Source organism: Amia ocellicauda, chromosome 23 (assembly GCF_036373705.1).
Source record: "Amia ocellicauda isolate fAmiCal2 chromosome 23, fAmiCal2.hap1, whole genome shotgun sequence".
Taxonomy (NCBI): Eukaryota; Metazoa; Chordata; class Actinopteri; order Amiiformes; family Amiidae; genus Amia; species Amia ocellicauda.
This window is the reverse complement of record NC_089872.1, coordinates 15,095,079-15,117,663: the sequence shown is the minus strand read 5'-3', so window position 1 is coordinate 15,117,663 and position 22,585 is coordinate 15,095,079. Positions and strand designations below refer to the sequence as shown.

The following is a 22,585-nucleotide window of genomic DNA, read 5'->3' as shown; positions in this document are numbered from 1 at the left end:
TTTTTTGTAGGATTCAGTGTAAGATTTGTGATACATCTGTTCTATCTTTCCATTGGCATGCAGTCCTATGCCCTCTATCAATTGATATCTCCACCAGGAGATAATAAGGCCGCCCATGTGAAAAAGACGTCCTTCATCTTTTCACATGCTTGAAAGGGATGTTATATTTAGAATGTTATGCAACTGTTAACATGAAGGTCTGTCAGGGTGATCTCTAACAAGTTACCAGATCAGGTAATTTGTGATCTGTTTTCCATAAACGACAAGTCCCAATCGTGTATCATCTTCAATGATCCGAAGAGGCTTACATTGCAAGACCTAGGCGATTTTAGTATGCCGTGCATGGTCACCTGCCAGGGGATTGGATTGTGGAGATGAACTCAGCCTCATCTCCAATCTCAGGATTATTTGTGAGCCTTGACAGGTGATGGTGCATGTCAGCTGCGAAAGGAGCCCTGCCACAAACTCAAAACATCTCTCACTTTCCTCTCAGGAAATGCGGCGAATATCATCTTTCTCAGGCTGGATAATGTTCAGCTAGCCAAGACCCCATTGATACGTGTACTAGGATATGGCAGTCTCCACTGTCTTGAAGCTTGCTTTTTAAGAGATGAAGGATTATCTCAGTTCCTGGTATTTAAAATAGATATTTTCCGCCCCTAAATTTCACGTTGTCATCTGTTGAAATATATATTTACTTTGGGTTCAGCAGTTTTTTAATAGGGGGAAACACACTATGCCTTCTTTTTTATCCATTAGCATAGTTTGACATGCTTGTTGTCTAATGACTGGAAGTATTATGTCACTCATCTGAAATGGGCCCAAGGTTTTGTAGACATCCGTGAGTGCATTGACACCGAACACACTGCACACTAAAGTCCTTGCGTTCAAAAGTTTACGTATACGTGAGCTGCCAAGTACTATTTAAAAAATCTATTTTAACATTGCTTTTAAATTTTCATGCTTGCAGTGTATTTTCTGGAAATTAGGCAATTCTCTTCAAAATATTTAATGTCACGTATTTACAGACAGAAACTGGCTCTAATTACAGGATTTGTAATGGGTAGCTTGTCAATTTAAAAGTGTTTTATTTCACTAGACGCAATACAAGACAGAGTAAGCCAATTAAACGCACAAGTCACAATTAGTAACACAACTCTCTCCTTTTATGTTGTCCATTAAGGTCTGTTTTCATGACATCCTACACTGAGGTTTTAAGGTGCAGACTAAGGTTGCATGCAAGGTTGAAATATGTTGATGTGATACAAGGATTACAAAAGGTACAATTTCAGGCACTGTCGTATAGAGGGTGGCAGTTAGCCTGCTGATAAGTGAGACATGTAGTGTCTTAATTCTCTGGGCTTAGACGGCTGCTTAACTGTAGGTCCTGACCCCTTTCACCATTTGCCCCCAAACTGTCAAAACAGACGCCCGCTGTGGACTCATTCTCCATAAGGGAATCAAAGCAGTAGCCAAAGGTATTTGAATCTCAAGTCTTAGATGCCCAAGTGCCCATTTTGTAAACCTTCTAATAATTTAAATTATTCTTTCCAAAATTTGATATAATGTCATACATACATATATATATATATATATATATATATATATATATATATATATAAAATATAAAATATAAATTTGCTAACCCTGCTCCGAAAATAAAGGTGACAAGATGTAAACTTTTTGAAATTCATAAACCATTACAAAGCCTACTTTTATTTTATGTTAAATTTACATTGTTGTTAAATGTATATTTTCAAAGAAGCAAAACATCTCCAGCTCCCCAGACTCGCCTGGCCACTGTTTTCCTTTTTGGCTGCATTTCTAATTTGCTATGAACCCCCTCTCCATAGGCATTTATTCCTTCATGTGTATCTTTCCCCCCACAAAAGCATTTGATCTCCCAATTGGCTCAACCTGGTGTATATATCATTTTAATAATTCTCCAGCTCCACTGGGCAGAGTGAATTAAAGGGTCACGGCGTGCAAAGAATAAAGCTGTGAAACGATAGAATATGATCTATTAACGTTGCAGAAACTAATTTCCCGAGGTAAGCCTCCCACTATGCAGTTGCTGATAAACCCGGCACTTTGAGTGGGTGTTCACAGTGAACTTTACATTTTGTTCTCTGTGTTCTTTTTATTAGCTTTTTTTTCAACAATTTATTTATTTGATTAATGTGGTGCTTGCTGAATAATCGGCAAATGTGCAAATTTGCAAAGCAATCATTCCTGCTGTTGAACTACTGCAGCTGCTGCTGGTGGTCAATTTATTTATTTTTTGTCTCAAAACTGGGTTTGAAGAGTGCGGTTGGCAGCTGTGATGAAGTTTTGATTTAATGTGGGTCTCGATGTAAAATACGAGGCGGAGGGATGTTGGTTTATGATTGGTGGTTAGACTTGTAAGGCTGTATTTTGCATGTCGTCTATCTTGTCCTTCTTTTGGCTGACTCTTAAATTAAGCCCCGCGGTTCTGAGTAAGTCATGCACCGTATGTGTAATGGATGTATCAGACTTGAATAATTCCACGAATTGGATCGATACAAATTTGGTTTCAATTTTACATGACAAGTGGATGCCAAACAAGTCTAGACAGGCTGAATTAATCACGACCGACCTTTCATATTTTGTATTAAAATATCCTTTTTGCATTTGCTAAAATGTTCTTTTTCAGTTATAACTGTAGATGTGTTTTCGGTAAGAGTGTTTTTTCTTATCTTCAGGTTGGTGTTTCCAAATGGTCTCCCTGCAGAATTTGCCCTTGTGGCCACATTCAGACTAAGAAAGACTACAAAGAAGGAGCGCTGGTATCTCTTGCAGATTTCGGATCATGGGGGAAGCACACAGGTTTGAACATGAATTTGTGTGTGTGTGTGTGTGTGTGTGTGTGTGTGTGTGTGTCCCAATCTAGAAATGTAATTGCTTAGATAGCCTAAAAGTAACAGCATTGTGTACAGCCAAACCAGATTGACCTACCAATCAGTTTATAGTGCTTTTATTTTATTTTATTTTTTTGGCGACCTCCGTTTTTCAAGTTCTGAAAAGCCAGGTGCAAAGACTGGTTTCCAAAAGCCATTCATTCCACTACCTGGGCACTTCTATTTCCTTTTGCAATAACTAACCAAAAACGTTTAGAAAACCCAGACTGATACCTTTTGGGATATTTCACAGTTAATAATGCTGAAAAGACCATTACAGGAAGTGAATATGAACGGAACAATCTTTTTTTTTCTGATTCTTAAGCTCGGTAGTAATGTAAGCATATGGTTGAATTTTAGATTTTAATACATTCATTTCAAGCTCCACTATATATTTGGATGTGCTGTAGAAGGATGTGATGAACATATGAAATGTAGATAGCTGTGTGCATGTAGGAATGCCCAAAGCATCTCGTAAAATTGTAATTTTCACTCAAATAGGTAAGCACCAAGAAACAATTGCACATTCGTACACTTAATGTATTTCCTATACAAGAATGTGGATTTACGACCAAGGTTACCAGTGCATATAATTAGGTATTGCATCTTAATCCTAAATCCCTTAATATGAAATCAATAACCAGATCTCCTGAAAGCGACTGGGAAAAATGAGACTGATAAGAAAACACTTTAAGAAACTGATTTGAAGTATAACTCTCCCTGTGTCTAACCCCTTTCCTTCTGTGTGATATTCATTAATTTATCGAAGTTCTCGAAGACAGTTGATGTAGTCTATCAAGTGACAGACTTAACCTTTTTCCAAATCATTGGTATCTATACAATTTAAATTGAAATCTGCATCAATTTGCACAGTTTAACACCATATTTAAGTCACACCTTTTGCAGAGTTTGATTATTTTACGTTTCCCTGCAGGTGTCTTTTGTAATCGACGGAGGCAAAAAAGTGGTGGAATTCACCGCCAGGGGTCTGCTGAAGAACACCCTCCATTACACCTTTAAGAGCCGAGAACTTCACCCTCTTTTCGATCGTCAATGGCACAAGCTGAGCCTCGCTGTTCAGTCCAGCATCATCTCCCTATACATGGACTGCAATCTCATTGAAAGGAGGCTGACAGACGAAAAGGACGCAATCGATGCAGGAGGCAGAACTCTCATCACCACTCGCATCGAGGACGGCAGACCGATTGATGTGAGTATCGGGAGAAGTGCAGTGCCTTGTGTGAGAGTGGAGGGGGAATCAAGGTTAGTGTTGAAGTTTATGCTATGGATTAAAGTAGTTGAGTGTCACAAATGATCCATGAATGTGCTCTTGCAAATGTGTTCCATGTCTTGCAGATTGAACTTCAGCAAATAATAATCTACTGTGATCCAAAAATGGCAGAACAGGAAAACTGCTGTGAGATACCAGGTAACCAGGTAAGATTAAAATATATATAAATACTTTTCCAGCCATAATCAGGGCATCTCGAAAAGAGTAAGTTCATCACAAATTTCAAGCTTTGCACCCTTAGGTTTGAAAACTGTTCAAGTTGTTGTGTTTGACTTTGCATTGTTGTTGTGCTACATCTCCACAGTCATCAATACAATCACAGACGTTTTTCTTGACCTGTGTATTCGCAGGTGGCTAAACACTCTGCAGACATAATGTCAGAAATGGATACATTAATTCAAGTCAAACTTAAATCTTTAACTTAAAAAAATAAATACTAATTATATATATCAATATGAAAATGTGTTTTAAAATGTATAGGTTACATTCCTTACAGTCTAACTATTTGTCTGGAATGGTTTTATTGTGAATAAATTACAATATATTTTTTAGTATTTTATAAAACAATGCCTTTCAGAACTTTGTTTAGCTGGATGAAGAGATCTGCAATGTTGGCTCCGCTACTATGTTAGATTAATTAATAAAGGATTTTTTATTGAATTCTTCTCAGTTGAACAGACTTTTTCATTCTTTGATTCATTTGTAGCTGTGGTCAGAGGTCTGCTATCTCACTTGAGCGTGCTGATTTACTTTGACAATACAGACATTTTAACTTTACACATGGTGCTAGGATGTGTATAACAAGACATTTAATTGTAACAGTTATAAACAAATGTTCAGAGCAGAAATATATACACTTATAAATTGGCGGGTGGCATTGAAGATTAGAGTGTTTTGTTTTTGTTTGTACATAGTTGGTGACATTTGTAATGTGAATTCTAATTATTTCCAAACATCTAAAACCTTCATGTTAACAAGAACAGTTGCGAAAGTGCATAGGAATTCAAATTTATATTCACCATATTAATATTCACTGTCATTACAGCGGCTTAATTATTATTTGAAATGATGCACTGGGGAATCAGTTCATTTTGTATTCAATATTCAGCTTTATGCGATGGTCTAAGAATGCTATAAACACTGTTCTAGTAATGAACATATTTCCTCCCTTCTTTTGTAATTTGAATCTGGTACTCTGCATTGGGAAGGGATGATACTATTGTATTATTAAAATCATGCAGAACATTATTCCAGAGCATGAACAAAAATAGTCTAATCTTTCCACTTGGATGAGATGAAAGTTCCACTCTTGCAACCACTCTCACGACTGCCAATTTCACAGCTTCGACTCCATGCAGAAGCACATGTGTGTCTGTTTATGATTAAAACCGTGGGAGAACATTGGCATTTTATGATAGTAATCAATGGAAAAGCACTATAAAATCCAGTGCGTATACGTCTCGTCATATTTTTGGTTAAATGTGCAGATTAACATGTTTTTCAGTGTGCGCCGAAGGAGGCACTCTTGGCTACAGTCCCCCCCCTTGTCACCAGCTACCTCCCAAGAATGCTTTCACAGCCAGCCCTGCAATCATATGACAGATGTCAATGTTCAGCAAACAAGGTATGTGCTGCCTAGAGGGGCGTGCATCAACGCTGTGTGTCGGTTTCCCGCTTTCATTTTAATTAGGACTTAATAAAAGAACGTACTGTTTGTTCTAATTGTAACACGAGCTTCTTGTTCAGATGACTTATCTTGAATCCCCAAACTAATGTGGCATGCAAAATAATTCACTGATTAAAATACTGCATTTTTTAATACTGATGACTTTCCTAGGATGTTATTCAGGGGGAAAATGTCTTTTGGAGTTTAATTGCCATCATCTAAAATTAAATATAAAATGTCAGGGTTTTGGCAGAGACGTATATCTGTGTGTGTTTATGCAACAATATAATGTATAAAACTAAACTAGAAATCAGGTTGAAGTATTATCATTTATCATTCTCTTTTCTTTATATATTTTATATATCGCTGATCTTCGCAACCTAAATGTTTTTCCTTTTAGGGGGAACAAGGGCTACCTGGAGTGATGGGACTTTCTGGACAGAAAGGTGACAAAGGTGACAAGGTATGTAGCAAGGTTTTAACACAATCAAAATTTTATGATTTCCTTAATTGTGTTTGTCATCGTCGTACGGTATGAAGTTTATGTCGCATATTTCCCTTGCTGATAATCAGTTCATGTCTCGCCTTTAATCTGTTCTCCAATATTTTCTTTCCCCATTCTTTCTGACAAGATAAAAAAACTAAACTAAACTGAGACACTCGAGTGGGAATGCCTGGAATTCATTAGGATGAACAGGTGTTGATACGCACATTAAGACCAGATGGTCCTTTAGGTCAACGGCCTAATTGCCACTGTGTGGTCTTGGGATAGAGACATTCTTTCTTAAATTTAACTTTCATTGTTTTCATTTTTTTTCCCCTCAGGCACTTCCTCAGACATTCTTATCAAGTGGTCAGCTATTGAATTTGGCCAAATATTGTACCTAAACATTATTACAGTTAGAATCCCATTTACTTTAGAATTTAGTAATGCATTCAGTGCATCTGTGTATTGTTTTTATTTTATAATAAATATAAAAAATGTTTTTGTTGTACAATTTAAAATAAATCGGATCATAAGATAGTTTTCCAAAAAGCAGAATACATTTTTATATGCGGACTGGGCTATTTAACAAGAATGGTTGGACTTTTTCAACAAGGTGACCTGAACTAGAGACTGCATTGCACAGCCTTGTTCACAACAACCAAACAAGTAACGTACTTGCTAAATGATCTTGTCTCTCCGTACCTAATGAAATCAATCTCTGCAGCTATTTTCTCAGAACACGGCACGATCTCAAAGCTATGTTTTAATTAAACACATGGAATTTCTCTCCTACTTGTAATTAAGATGTATTAAAAGAGAATTATGTATGCATGTGATTTAGTTTCAGCGTGGGCTTTTTCACTCGCTTATGTCTGAGAGGTGACTCAAGCTTTTCATCTTCATTTTAATCAACTTAGGTTCAATTCTACAAATTTAGTACTTGAGAAATTGCTATGCTGTTACAATTGGAGCATTGCAGCAACGTGGGACAAATTTAACATTTCCTGGTGGACTTCATTGATTAAATGTTCTATACAATAATTGGATTGAGCTGCATATATTCCAAACCCCAGCAAGCTTACAAACTTGGCAATTATTGATTGATGGTCCAGGTAAAATTAAATTTGGTAGATTCTAAAAGTGGGTTAAAACAACATTAGAATATTATTTAAAAATATATAATCATCATCAGCCTATATCGATCTACTTCTCAATCAAGACTTCCATAAGTTGTTTCCACTTTTTTAAGTTTATTATTTCATCTTCCCATCTTCTATGTTTTTCTTCTTCTTTTGTGACCCATTCGATAACTTTTGTCCATCTTTGATCTGTTCTTCTTGTGATGTGTCTGGCCCACTGCCATTTGAACATTTTCAATGTCATATATAATTGCCCAAGGTGTATTTTCCTAACACAAAGCCCTTTAATTTCAATCACAATCATATTTATTGTTCTAGAGAAACGTTTCAGACAACCGTTTAAAATTAGTAAACCAGATGAGTTTACTACCGAATAAAGACATTAACATTGATAAGCATAGTGTCTGGCAGGTGTATGTGATGTATAGCTTGTTAATCCCTTTCAGAAAATCAATAACGGATGTGTGAAGGCTTTCTAACATCGAAGTTATTTATCAAATTACTATTGTGTGTTCCCATTTTAGATTCCAGGCTGAGTGTGTAATTACACCCTAATGGTTTACTGAAACAAACCTCAAGAGGTGGTGTAAAGATCGGGTATTCAGACAGATTTCACAGCACCAACTTATGTCAGACTTCCTATTGGACTAGAAGTCAAGAATAGGGCATCCCAGTGTATTTAATGCACATATAACTCTTATGCAAAATACAACATGATGTATCCGATGTGTTCACATTATACAAGAATACTTTTACCACATTTAATCCATCTTTGACCTTCTTTTCCAAGTTTATTGGTAAGTGGTAGAGCTTGTATACTTCCATACTCTTCCATGCCCCACATCAACCAGCCATTACCACCCAATCCAGAACAACAAAAAGGGGCTTATATATGCTTTCTTTCATGCCTCATGGAATTTGTGACTGGAACATTTCATCTAGAATGGCATCAGGACAATACGATGGTCTTGGATGAAATTCCATTGAACCACATTTAATATTTGCCATCCATCTTGTTAAATCATGTATTGCCCTATTTGATTCCTGATCAAATAAGTAGTCCTGATCAGCTATTCACTTGGTCTGATAAGCAGCTGCAGTAAGATACAGCTGAGTCGAATGACTTACTCGAGAGTGGAAAGTCTGCAAATCAAGGTTAATGCATTATTAATTAATTTAGCATTAATGTCAATTCAATTCCAGGCGCTTTATTGGCATGACTCACATTAGCGCTATTGCCACAGCTGTGTGCATTAAGACACAATAAAGGGGGATACGGACAAGTACAGATCAATACAAAAATAAATTAAAAGAAATGTAATGTCAATTTAGCAAAGATTTGGTGCATTCACTTTGAGCTTTGGGGCAACTGTCTCACACATTTCCTGGAATTTTAGGTTGAGTTTTGACAGGTAAATAACACACTTTTGACGAATATTTTTTACTCCATCGAGTCAAAGTTTTTTGCAAGAATTGTTCACTATGACTTCCATAGTCTTCTTTAGCAGAACATCACGGGATTATCACTGAATATCCAGATGATTTTATGTATTTTTTATTATTTAAAAATAAATCAATTCAAAGCTTTAACATATTAATAATCTGTGTTTCTTTCAGGTATTTATATGCACCTCTTAATCCCCTTTCCTTCTTCTTCAGTCAACTAATGCGATTCTTCAAAAATTTGACGGCAATGCCTGGCAATATGCAATTGAATGCAATGTGAATAAATGCATACTAAATACTCACAACTGTGGCCCTTTGCAACAGTCCTCTGTGGACTGCCAATAAAAAAAAATAAAGCCCCATTAAATAGATTCAGAACTCTGAGGTTTACCACATGGATTCAAATAAAAATCATAATTGAATATGTGCTAGAGAAATAAAACTTAAAATGAAAGGGAGTGGAAACTAAATGGGGTTGTCAGTAAAGTGTTTAAATGCAATAATTTACTCAACAGGCGTGAAATGTAAACGCAACTAATTGAAAAAGTCACATGTCAGCATTACACCGAAAAAATATTGAAATGGAATGAAATAAATAAATAAGAAATCCCAGCAGAATAACAAAACCTGCTTTTAATATGTGTATCTGTGTTTTTTTTTTCATAAAGAGAAAAATAAATGCATCATTTCGAATATATTCCTTAGGGATTTACATAGAAGAAGTCATACTTCAGTTTTCTCTATTTGGAACATTAAAGCATACTCCCATTAAGTCTAATATAAGTAGATGATTGTAATTAACTGCATGAAGCTTTTTCAGTTGGAATTACGTGTTCTTATGTGCTGTATGCTTAACTCAGGGAGCAAATTATTATCAAGCTCTCCCACCAGTATGGGAGAACATCGTAATTCAGTGTGCAAGGATTAACTAGTAGTGATTAAACTCAGGTCCTTCAGGCTATTAAGAGATAAGTACTGACTTATTTGAGTACAGCTTTCCCATTCATAGTGGCCTTGAATAGAAACCAGCAGAAGCATCAATTGAATGTAAGGTCTTAAACTTTAAGTTAAAGGTAGGAGAATACCGGTTTATCTTTACCCAACGTCTTGCGATCTACCTACATGCATGGTAAATATAGCCTATATAGCAAACCTGCTATAAGTGAGAGACTTGGCATTGCATGCCACCTGTCAGTTTGCTATCTCCTCATAATTTTCCATTGTTTTAACTCGGTAGGTTTTGGTACATACAGTATATCCACCCATAATTCAGCTTAAATTCATATATTTCACCGTATCCTTTGCCTTTTACACATCATCTGTCATACTCACAGAACATTTGTAAGGAAGTACATGTTTGCTGTTGTTTTTGGCACAATAAGGTTTGTGTTTAATGTTTTACATAAAGTAGTGAGTGCACAACAATTGAAGCATTATGAATATCATCATTATTCTACATTACAATCCTACAAATACACCACCACAAACAAATACGCTTCCCCCTTCCGTGTCCCAATATCCATGGTAATCGTTAATCAACATATTATATATCAGTTAAATCTATTTATTAACTAAATTCATCATGTCAACTCTATGAGGAAGTGTGTATTTAATAGTAATAATTGCGTTGCTATAAATAGAGTTGCTTACTAAATGCATAACTCGTCTCTGACAATGACATGCTATGTCTTCTTAATTTGCTTGTTGGAAGCCTCGTGCAGTGCACCACAACTACATGGACCGTAAGTAATGGATAAAAAAGTAATTACAGCAATGAAGCAAATGTTCAAATTCCTGAAAGGGGGATTAAAAAGATGTGAATTTTCTGTTTAAGACTAAGATAAGTATCCTTAAGAAGTTCGGTGTGCATTGCAGAGCTTAGAACTCATAAAAATGTATATCCATAATCGGGCACTATTTTTGGTTCGGGAATGTAATGGGGGTCGGGGGGAAGTTCGCTAGTTTCTTGCGGTTTCCTTTGAAATGAGCTCCTCACTCGGCCACCTTCACATTTCGTTTAAGGTTTCCTTTATGCAATACCGATTTCTGTTTGTTTGACTTTTTCTTCATTTTTAACCATTCTTTCTACACAGTAAATCCATGAACTGTGAGGCATCATCAGTCGGTGTTGCCATTTGACTTTACCTAACCTTTGCAAGAAGACAGTGAACTCTGTAGCCAACATTTATCAGTGTTACTATATCATAACGCTCTCCGTTATTTCTTCCCGTATGTTGATTTTATTTTATTGGATCTTGTGTGGGCTCGGTGGATGTAATTGTGAACTCAATGCTTGCAGTGGAGTTCTTTCAAGTTGTGGTCCTCATGTCCTGTAGCTTTTTTGCATTGCAGAGGGAAACCCAGCTGTGACTGTTTCACATAACCACCTGAACCTCCTATTGATCAAAGTCATTGTGCAATTAATGTACTTTCTCATGGCACCTATGAGTGTTAAATCCGAATATTGCATAATCCCCTCATTGGCTACATTAATTAAAACATACTTGGATTGTATGTTATTAACAAACCTAGAATTTTAGAAGGTGTGTGAAAGTCTCAGTGCTCAAAAGTGTTTCTAAATGTATTTTTTAATATGGGGAAAGAAAAGGTGGAATATATATATATATATATATATATATATATATATATATATGTTAGAGATAGATAATTAATTTTGCTTCCCTGTACTAGTTCCATGAAAGTAAGTCATACAACATTAGCATGTGTCTTGGTCATGTAACTTTCCAATTATTGGGTAATATTATCCACAGCTGCAGCTGTTGCGTCCCGTGTTAAAAAGGATGATGTAACAGCTGTAACTTCAAAATGGAAGCTTAAAGCAGACTTGGTAAAATACCAACCAATGTGCCAATAAGTATAATCCAGTAGCATTTTGTTTAATTACAGGGAGAAACTGGGAAAGACGGATACCCTGGAAACCCTGGTTTGAAGGTAGAAAACTGAGAATTTAGTCTCATTTATGAAGCAAAGGGAGAAAATAAAATGTTTTTTCAATACATGAGTAGCCTGGTGGTATCTATTAATAAGTTGGTAAATGCACTGGCAGTTTGATCAAATGGAGAATTACATTCTGATTAATCTGAACACAACAATCCATATCTGTCCTGTTTGATTCTTCTTGGCTACAAGTGTTTGTTGTGGATTAATGTTGATGATTTTTACCCGCTTCAGTACAGAAACTTATATTGTTACAGTTAGCTACACCAAGCATCAATTTTACTAGGTTTTTCTGCAGACATTGAGTGAAAGTCTTTTTGGTCAAAGTAATTTTACTGTACACATACATTGCATCTCAAGTGTCCTAAAAGAGGATGTTTACAAGCCACACATCACCAATAAATAGCTTCAATACCATGTGTGGAAGATGTGTTAATCCATGAGATATATCCGAACGAGATGTCAGGCTTGTTTTGCAATTCCATACTGTCCTGTGAAACGAGATACTGTCAAATAATGTGTGTATAGTGTATTTAGTGTAAAAAAGTCTGTGAATTTATGTTGACTATCAACAATTTGGCTAAAAAAAAAATGACGTATGTTTTGTATCATGAGTATCCCCTGCATTTCTTTTTTATAGAAACACAGCTGATTGACCTTTTAAGACTTTATTGAAAGTAGCTTTTGTCACAGTTTAATTGAAATTCAAATATGGATGTGATTTTATTCACGTTCTAGACAGAATTAGCTGCACCTATAATATGTCTACTTTATAATAAGATACAGTGACAGAAGTACTAGTATATGAAAAGGGAGAGTAATTTTAACATGAATGTAATCTTAAACCGTCCAGTATTTTAAGGATGATAACAATAGGCATAAGAACCGGTCTTTTGGTCTCCATGATCTATGTACTTATCTGTAACTTTCAACTCAGGGGGATAAAGGATCTACTGGTTTTCCTGGAAGAGAAGGTTCTCTTGGTACCAAGGTAAGTGGTGCACTCCATAAACCAATTATTCTGCAAAGAAGCACTAATACATTTAATTACTGTTTTTCTCTGTGTCTAATTATTATTGTTTCTAGATTTTTTAAATATAGCACTGGTTTCTGTAGGTCTAATGAAGAGCTTATTTACTTTATATCTGTGTACTTTTCTATTCCATTATACAATAGTGTATTTGGAGCTGCAGACACTCATAATTTACAGTGCTTGGCAGAAGCCATCTCTCCACACCCCCTTCTGAGATTTTTAAAACCCAATAAAATGCTCAATCCGTACCCTTAAATAGAACAGGATGTGCCGCCTTTATGGGGCTTTAGAGGTCATGAAATGCTTTTGGCATATCTTTGCCGTGGTTTCTGCCTGGATGCTGGAGCGACAAGACAGTTTTTTGGGATTTCTTTGTTCCCCAATACTTTTTTCTTCCACCTTTAACATGGTGAATGTATTTATAGTTACTTGGGATTATGTATCCATTACATACGTGTGTGCGTGTGTGTGTATTTACTATATCACTTTGGGCAGGGGTTAAATTTACCCTCTAAATGCAGCATGTTGGTACACTTTGAGACATACATTAAGTAAAAATAACTTATATCAATGTTTTGCCCCTGGTTTCTACTTTATTGTTTAGCAGCAGAAAGCCAGTGACACCTATAGCACATTAGGGTGGCAAAATGCATATCAACAATGCAGTTTTAAGTACATGCATACTGCTTTTAACTGAAGTGGTTCTGCGTCCATGGCTACCAAAAACATTGTGGTTCATAGAAAAACATGTTGTTTATAAGCTACAATGTAAAAGTATGTTTCTCTCTGTGCTCTGATCACTGCTCTCTGCAGCAGCACATCATCTGACACCTTCCTTATCCAGGGCTCACAGAGGGTCCTTTGGATTGGCTAGATATTCGTAGAGTCACAGTATGTGATTGGGTAAATCAATATAAGATCTCTAGGCTGATGACAGCCACAGTGATGTCCTTTTCATCGGTCAATACCATCCCCATGTTGCGCATTGGATTGCAAATGCCAGGAAAGACACAATGTAAAAAAACGCACGTTTCTTTTTAGCCAAATCTCACAGCTACACAGCTAAAAAAAACGCATGTCTCTATCACAAATTGTTTCTCCATTAATTAATACTTAGTAATACATGCACTGAATTTTGGAGAACTGATATTAACCATGTATGCTACAATCCTGCTAAATGTGGGGCAGTAGCTATGATTGATTAAGTTTTGAGCAAGATACCTCTGTAATTGGAAATAATTTGTCAGCCGCCTCCTCTCGCTGCCGCTTCAATGTTCTGGTGGAGCACACAAGTAAGAAGACAAGTTTTTCCAAATGTGCACAGGCTAATTTACAGTGTCAGTAGCTAATTTTCTTAATCCACCTTAGGCTAAGGTGTGAACTCGATCAATATGACAAAATTTAATCTAGTCACTTATTTTGACAAATGTGCTATCTGATACCATCACCAGCCTGGTGTTTCACAAGCAGTCTCTAGCGTTAATTCGCTTGGCGCAGCCCACCATCAGCGCATCTCACAGCGAGGGAGAGAGTTGTGCTCATGCACAGTTCAAGCAAGTGAGGGGCTCCTTGCAGCACGACACTCATCTTGGAGCGCACCTTATCGTTGGAGTGCACAGCAAGGATAGTTTCATTTTGGCTACATATGTTTGAAGCTCAAACATATTGCAAAATTTTTCCCCCGACCATGGAGGATGCCGGAGCCCGGCTCCGATGAGTCCCGGCCCAATTTAACCCCTGACTTTGGGGTAATTCTGAATATGTCTGACATGCAATGTCTGGAATTGTCAAGCTTGATAAGATAACCCCCATAACTTCTTAAAACTTAGAAGTTAAGTGTTTAGAATCCATATTTTCTCCATGAACTACCATCTATTTTCAGGAGCAGTCTTCAAAATATGCTGCCATTTTATAATGCAACTTGGTAATAGTAATGATTATGTTTTTCTGTTGTTTCATTGTTGTTATACAGGGAGAGCCGGGACCTGCAGGGAATGATGGGATCAATGGCACGAAGGTGGGAGCTCCTAAGTATTGTTTTACAGAACATAAATATAACATTACATACTACTTGTAGCTCATAGGTTTTGGATAGGATTATTTGTGTGCACATTTCATGATCTTCAACTTTGATTGTGCAGATTCTTCACTTCTGGGTTTCTTCAGATTGGTACAGGACTGATGTCTGATTTGCTTGGGGAATTTTGGCCGCTAAGGAAAGACATTATTAATCAATATCAAGCCAATATTAGGTTACTCAAGCAAGTGTGATTGCTTGATGTGAAGAATATAATATAAAATACACACCATGCATTTAAAATGCTCATCTCCAATGTCTTATCATTACAGTTGTCCTCAATCCTCTCATTCTTAATGTACAGCAAGAGCCATAAAAGGGCTCCAAGTCTGTAGGTTATACTGTTAATTATATATATTTTAATTAATTAATTATCTACATATATATCTTACAAACATTAATCTCTGAAGGCACGTGATTTAAAATTCCTTAAATGAAGCAGATTTTATCATGAATGAATGAATGAATTTCCATGTTTTTTTGGGGTATTTTTCCACTTATTGTTTATAATTCGATAAGGGCATGTATTGGAAGAAACACAATGTAGTCACATCTAGGGCCGGATTAAATCAAAACTTTGACCCACCCGCTAATAACAAACTACAAACCTGTTCATCATAGCTCTTACATTTATGATTAGAAGAAAGTGGCATCTTACTAACAATGAAGCCACAGCTGAGTACAGTTCTGTAGTTTTGTATTAGCGGGTGGGTCAACGTTTTGATTTAATCCGGCTTGTAATTAAATATAATTGTTACCGCACTAAGAAAGGAGAAGAAAAATGTTACTTTACATGCATCACAAATCGTGGTATTTTGAGGACACTGCTTTTGCTGTTTATAGCAAAAGGAAATGCATTATAGAAGTACTTTGCTTTTAAGTAGAACATTCAGTGGCTTTTAAACTATTTGTGGGAAATTTGTTTTAATTCACCTGTCACTTGGTGAAATGCTTTTAAAATAAATCTCAACTGTGTTATACAGAATTAAAAATATATATTTGCACAAGATTATATGAATTAAATCTTGAATTTTACTTTGTTTTTACATTTAGTTTGCTTGATGTAGTGAATGTAGTGAATGAAGTGTTGTGGGTCAAAGTCTTGATTTAATCCAGGCCTGATAAAGAACTGTTACAACCAGATATTTTAATTGCATTAGATTTATTTTATTAATCTCATCTACGCATAAAGTCAATTAGTACTAAATAGTATACTTGTTTAGGGAGACAGTTTTATAGTCCTTTGTAATGTGAAAAACCTGGTTTTACAATCTGACATGTCAAAAGAAACTACCCAGGCAATAAATCAAATTCATACTTAGTTTTATTACAACAATAAACATTTTTAATTGTGTAACAAACTAGTCCTGCTGTGCAGCTGTTGCAGTATATGTGTAAATGGTTACTTTATATATTTTGATTGTCGTGTAATTCCTTATATTAGTCCATGTGTGAAATATGTATTACTATATCTAGGTAGAACCCAGTGATGGACTGGTGTCCCATCCTGGGTGTATTCCTGCCTTGCGCCCTATGCCTGCCGGGATCGGCTCCGGCTTCCCCACGACCCTCACCAGGATAAGCAGTTTTGAAAGTGGATTTAATGGATGGATGTATCTAGCAAGAAAATATTTCTCTGTAGTTTTGATAGCATGCATTAATGGTCTTCTCTTTATTAAAGCAAGTCTTAAAGCAAACCTGTATTCAGCTTTCATACTGCACTTAAAGTAGACAAATGAAGAGCAGTTCAGTTTTTGATGTAACTGTGTTCCACTCATCTCTGATGGGGGGAATGATTAAATAGGATAATTAACATAAAAGCAACACAATTACTTTAGAAGGTCTTTTTAGGTACTTAATTTAAGACCTTAGCAAGAGAATACCAACGTTATTTCTGATTGGAGAGTATGTGTAACTGATATTTGTATGATTGTATTGAAAGTACTGGCTCCAGTATATTGTCACTACACATCTGTGGGTGTCCCCAGATATGATACTACTGTAAATATATGGCTTTTTAATTACTTATCAGGATAATTCAAGGTGGGATTTCTGCTAGCATTACATGTAGGTTGTTGAAGTGTCATATTATGTCTCGTGCAAGCAATATATTTACGATGGTTATGATTTTGTTTACAGGTTATGAACAGGTTTACAGGTTTTCTTTCCCCTCATACATATATTTAATTGTGTCCAGAATGTGCCTCCAGTTGGAGTGGAATTTGATGGATGTAATCAATGTATTTGTCAGGGAGGGACACATATTGGTCATATTAGAGTAGAACAAATTTGGATTCATTGTTTGCATAAAGATTTTGAGATTATTGTAGGAAAGTAAATTTAAATGTTTTGCTTAATCAGTGAAAATATTACAACTTTTCCTACCTTGAATTTTACCCCTCCCTAAACTTCAGTCATTTTCAAATCTGCATCTCAGTGTGTTTTAGGGTTGAGCCCCCCAAAGCCTAGCCCAGGCCATCCCTCCTCTCAATCTAAACCTATTTTCTAGTGCAAAATTAAAATGAGTAACTGTTATTTTGCTCCTCCTGCTCCTGGTTTTGTTCACAACGAGTTAATCTGTTTACCCCCAGAGACTCCTGGGTAACCCTAGTGGGCGGGCAACCCTCACAATGTGTGGAGTAGAAGCCCTCTGATATTACAGTAGAATAATTGTACACATTTGCATTAGGTTGGCATGATGACAAGTCTAACGTGACAGTTTCTTTTATCTCAAATTTTATCCAGTTGGCATGGTGTCTTAACCTAAACACATGACCTTCTATGTACCCAGATTTCACATGACAATTATAATATGTAGTAACATTGTCTGGGTGATACAAAATATATCCTACTATCAATTAATGTTATGAAATGCAATACATGCTTTGAATTGCTAACCATGTAAAAGAGAGTGGAAATATTAAATTACAAAATAATCAAATGTATTGGACAAAAGATTCCTGTAAAAGAACAGCCTCCTTTCTTATGGATTGGATTTATATAAGTCTTAGTGCCCACACAGCCAGCTTACCCAAAATATTATTCTAATTTTAATTTGCCGCTTTCCTGAGCTGTTATAGTAGGGGAGACTATTGCTTAAAAATAGCTGTGTAATATACAATTTGCAGAGCACTGTTCAGGTTAAATTACCTGGAGATGCCAATCATACTTGTCCCAAAAGACCTCAGCGAATGTACACTGATTGATGTGCGTGTGGGTGGGTAAAATCCCCTCAATACTTTTTAGATTAAACCTTATCCTGGGGATTTAGAGGAAGATGGTCTTTTCATTTTGGTCATTTCTGACTTAAAAATAAATCCTCCGTCTTTGCCAGGAATATTATAATGCTTTGAAAAGTGAAATCACAAGAATTACAGAAAGTCTTCTATAAAGGAAGGAGTAGCAGTGATCAAGGGCTGTATATGTCTGTGATGTCGAGATGAAGCAAATAGCCCTCTGAGGGTTACAGAGATGAGCGTGAAAGATTTACACTGTTATCTTGACCCTTGCTTTAACCCTTGTGTTTTTAATCATATTACCTATCAAACATTGAGGGGGAACAGAAGCAGTTCCAATGGGGGGCTCGTTTCTTTGTGGGGTCCTGTGGGATTCATTTGGCAGTCTATGGGCACTTCAAACTCACTTTTCAGACTTCTGTATTTACATTTGTAAAATAATCATACAGGATCACAGAAACCCTTCCAACACCTTGTACACAAAATCGGCAATCCCATGCCATTATATTTGATCGATAAGGGTACTTTTATTGTTGTTGCAGTACAAAGCTTTGTGAAACTGGGAAAAATATAAGGGATTAGTTCATAAGGTCAAGCAGAATTTCGTTTTTGATCATTCTTTAAGGTACTGCATGAATTCAAAGGAAGAGCATTTGATGGAATGGGACATGGTTTGTTAGAAAGTGCCTTGAGGAGTTTTCTCAGACTGGTAGCAAAAGGTCGTTGAATGAGCAGATGCACAGAATAGAAATTGAAGGGGAAAAAATGAGAATTAGAGCAGAAAATAAAACGAATAGAAACTGTTCTGCCTTGAAAACCCTTTTTAAAACATGTTTGCTTTTGTAAAATGTGTTGGTGTTTAGTTTAAACGGGTTCTACAGTGCATGTCACCAGAGTCCTCTTTATAGGCAATCACTCTTATCCATTTGATCCTGTCAAACATGCATTTCTTATACATGCAATATGACATTATTACACTCCCGGGCTGTGGGTCTTCTGCACATCTGTCAGAAGGTTTGAATTGTGTAAAATGCTATGTGGGTGTGCAATATCTTGTGAAGCAATGTGACAGAGAATGACAGAACAGATTAAAGAACGTCATTGTCAGATAATGTATTGGAAGAGAAATGAACAACAGTCTTCGGGAAAGGGCGGTATAAATGTCTCTAAACCCACCACTAAACGCTAATGTTTGCTGACCAGGGAGATAGATAGATTTCATTCAGGCGTGATTGGTCTTTTGTTTTTTGTTTTTTGAAGAAAATTATCTTTGATATTCTAGTATTCCAAAATATTAACCTGTATACCTTTTTATGTAGCATTGCTCTTCCTCAATTAGTAATATACAGCATTTCCATTAATTACCAAAGGAGAACTTCGTTAGCATAGATTTCTTCCCTACTGTGGTCGTCCCCGAAAAATAAATGCTTTCAATTTTGAATACTCACAAGGTCTACATTTGAAAGCTCCCTGGCCTATTCTGCAGTCCTTAGCATAATGCCCCTATAGAAAGCCAGCCCAAAGCTACCATTTAATTGGAAATCTCAGCAATGAGGAGTCAGGAGTCCCTGTGCTACTTTTGTAATATAAATCGAATTTCCTGAAGGTCCGGGAGGTTAAGGGATGGTGAATTAAGATCGACCAATAGAGATGAGAGGTAGAAATGTATTTTTGACTATGATGGGCCTGTGTTTGATATATTTGTGATTTTAGTTTTATTGTACCAATCACACGCTCTTTTTGACTCAGGGTGAAAAGGGAGAAGTTGGAGAACATGGTCCTGTAGGAAAACCGGGAAGAGAGGTAAGATTTGATTTTGTTAAAGCATTGTTTTGTTGATTGATTTTTATTGATGTAGTCTTTATTTTGTGTTTGTATAGGCACTACCCAGTAAGTTTTGACCACAAATACTGAACACTAGCACTACTTACATGTAAAAATAATCAAATGTAATGTTTTTGACACATCTGTGTATATAAAAAATATATATATATAATGTTTAGGATAACTGGATAAGATAATTGGAATATATAACTGTCTATGCCAACATGTAAAATAACTTGAAAATAACATGGAGACTTAAGTTACGATCTCTTTGCATGTGCGTTTTGGCATCTGTGAAAAAGGTGACATTGTAGCCTGGTGCCCACAAACATCTGGAAAGGTAAATGCTGTCCCGGCTGCAATGCTGACTTCATGGAAAATGACAAGAGCATTTCCTTCTCTAACCCTCAAAGCATTTCCAGACTGGCCTTTAAGACATCTCTGTTACTTGATGGGATCTTGTTCCATATATCTTTGAAGGGATGCCATTCAGCATGTCTCATGAACATTTCAACAGGTCTGACAGGGGTGACCTCACAGCACATTGTGACCTTGGTGGTTTTAGATGAAAGGAGTTTTGATGGCTCTCGGAGACTGTCAATCATGTATTCTCCGTCCTCGTGATAAAGGAGAGAGACAGGAGCTTTCTCTACCATTTGTACAGAAGTTGTACACACTTTTTTTTATCTTTGGAAGGGCATTGCTTACTCTAGCCAACAAACACATTTGGCGCCAGTCTTTTCTTAGTGTGGATAAGAAAAATATGTTTGGCACTGGAATTTATTTTTCAATCTTCTCTGAAAAGGAACATGATTAGATTTTCAGTACATGAAGTATATAATTAGTAGTCAGGCTATCCTACTGTGCCTGTCATGGCACACATGGATGCCCCGGTGTACTGACCCCAGCTGCAGAATATCAGCTCTCCAAATCCCTCAGCCTCCACTAACGCCAAGATCTGAGTGGAGGCTAACGATGGAACATGTCTCCAGACCTCCGCTCTGTGTGGGGGGAAACTTTGGGACATAATCACAGAATTGGGAGCTGTGCAACTCTGGTGTACAGGAGGGCTTAGCTAGCTGCTTAGAGAAAAGCCTACAGCGTGATTCCCAGCAGGGGTCATTAGAGATAGCCTGGAGGGAGCCAGGGACCAGAAGAAGATAAACAACATATATAAATTAAAATCACTCCCCACAAGCTTTACTGCTGCCTTTTTTCCTCATCTGTTTTCCGTATTCTTGCAGGACATTCGCGTAGCTACCTTATATTAAAAACATATAATTGCAATGTCTAGACAAAAAATAATAAGATTCTCTGTGCAAAAATAGATTTATTTTATGACTGGCTTGTATTGATGAACTATAATGAGCCCCATTCATAGATTTACTGAATTGTGATTCAACTGCAGCACAAATCCCCATTGGGACTCCATAAAAGTCTGAGGTGGGTGTTATTATGGGCTGTAGCCTAGGAAACTCTGAGATCCCAGTGTCCAGCATTGCCCACAAGCACACAACATGCCCCATGTCAGAAAGATATCTCTCTTGATTATTTACTGTCTAACTGGAAGGGACTGGCGACTGAGTCATACCATCTAATGCCAGTTATACAATGCAAAACACCACTGGCCTACGACATGTTCTTCAGCTAAGGTTTTTATTGCCAATGCCAAGGTTTCATACAATTATATATATTTATCAGAGTATGACAGTGATGGACATGTCAAGTGTCGGTGGTTATAGCTTTTAAGTATTTAAGGTATAAGTTGAATCTAAATGTATGTAATTCTATGTCTTCCTTTTACTTTGGAAACTATATGCGAGAACAAAAAATCAAGTCAGTCAGGAAGACAGAGTCCTTGTGGGTAATGCTGGCAGGAACTCAATGTTCTGAGTTAGTAGTACAGGATAGACAAAAAGAACATTATTAACTGTGTCCATAAATCTGAACATTCAATTGAAAGAGCGAAGAGAAAGGTAATGTTATGCAGCATTGTAAATTAGCAGAATGCACAGCGGACCATGAAAACAAACACTTTCTGCAGTGAATGGCTTCATGTTTTATATTATCTAAACAGGTATTTCATTGTTAAAGGGAAAATAATTGTTTGTCCCAAGATGTGCATTAATATGCACCATTTAGTATTTATTACATAATGCAAATAATTGTCCAAGTAAGACTAACACATCATTATTGGTTATGACAGTATAATACTAATTCAAAAAGACACTCGGACAAAAGTGCATCTTGCAGGGAGAGTGGTTTCTAATGGCATCTGCATAACAGTTTCGCATTGCTAGCCCTTGGCGCTGTATCTGAATAATTTTTATAAATGAGGCGAGAAAAATAATTTCTCCTTGTTGACGATGCTTAGCCAATCCAACAACTATTAGGAACCAAGTAAATTAAAACTGTTGCAGGCCGTGACTTTTTTTTTTTTTACTTTGCAAAGAGTAATTATTTCACTTGGCGACTACATTCACACTGTAGGTGTCTTCGGATCACAATTA

The 22,585-nt window shown here is 36.5% G+C and overlaps 1 protein-coding gene across 2 annotated transcripts in view; it reads left to right on the top strand.

Annotated features, from left to right (window-relative positions):
* The window catches only part of LOC136718899 (collagen alpha-1(XIX) chain), an 88,933-nt gene that overhangs the window by 5,730 nt on the left and 60,618 nt on the right, over positions 1–22,585 (top strand). For both annotated transcript variants that reach the window (XM_066696692.1, XM_066696693.1), the window contains exons 5-13: positions 2,724–2,847; positions 3,853–4,128; positions 4,275–4,355; positions 5,714–5,833; positions 6,276–6,338; positions 11,855–11,899; positions 12,843–12,896; positions 14,911–14,955; positions 20,001–20,054. In XM_066696692.1, coding sequence (XP_066552789.1) covers positions 2,724–2,847; positions 3,853–4,128; positions 4,275–4,355; positions 5,714–5,833; positions 6,276–6,338; positions 11,855–11,899; positions 12,843–12,896; positions 14,911–14,955; positions 20,001–20,054 — 862 coding nt within the window. The remainder of the gene's footprint in view (positions 1–2,723; positions 2,848–3,852; positions 4,129–4,274; positions 4,356–5,713; positions 5,834–6,275; positions 6,339–11,854; positions 11,900–12,842; positions 12,897–14,910; positions 14,956–20,000; positions 20,055–22,585) is intronic.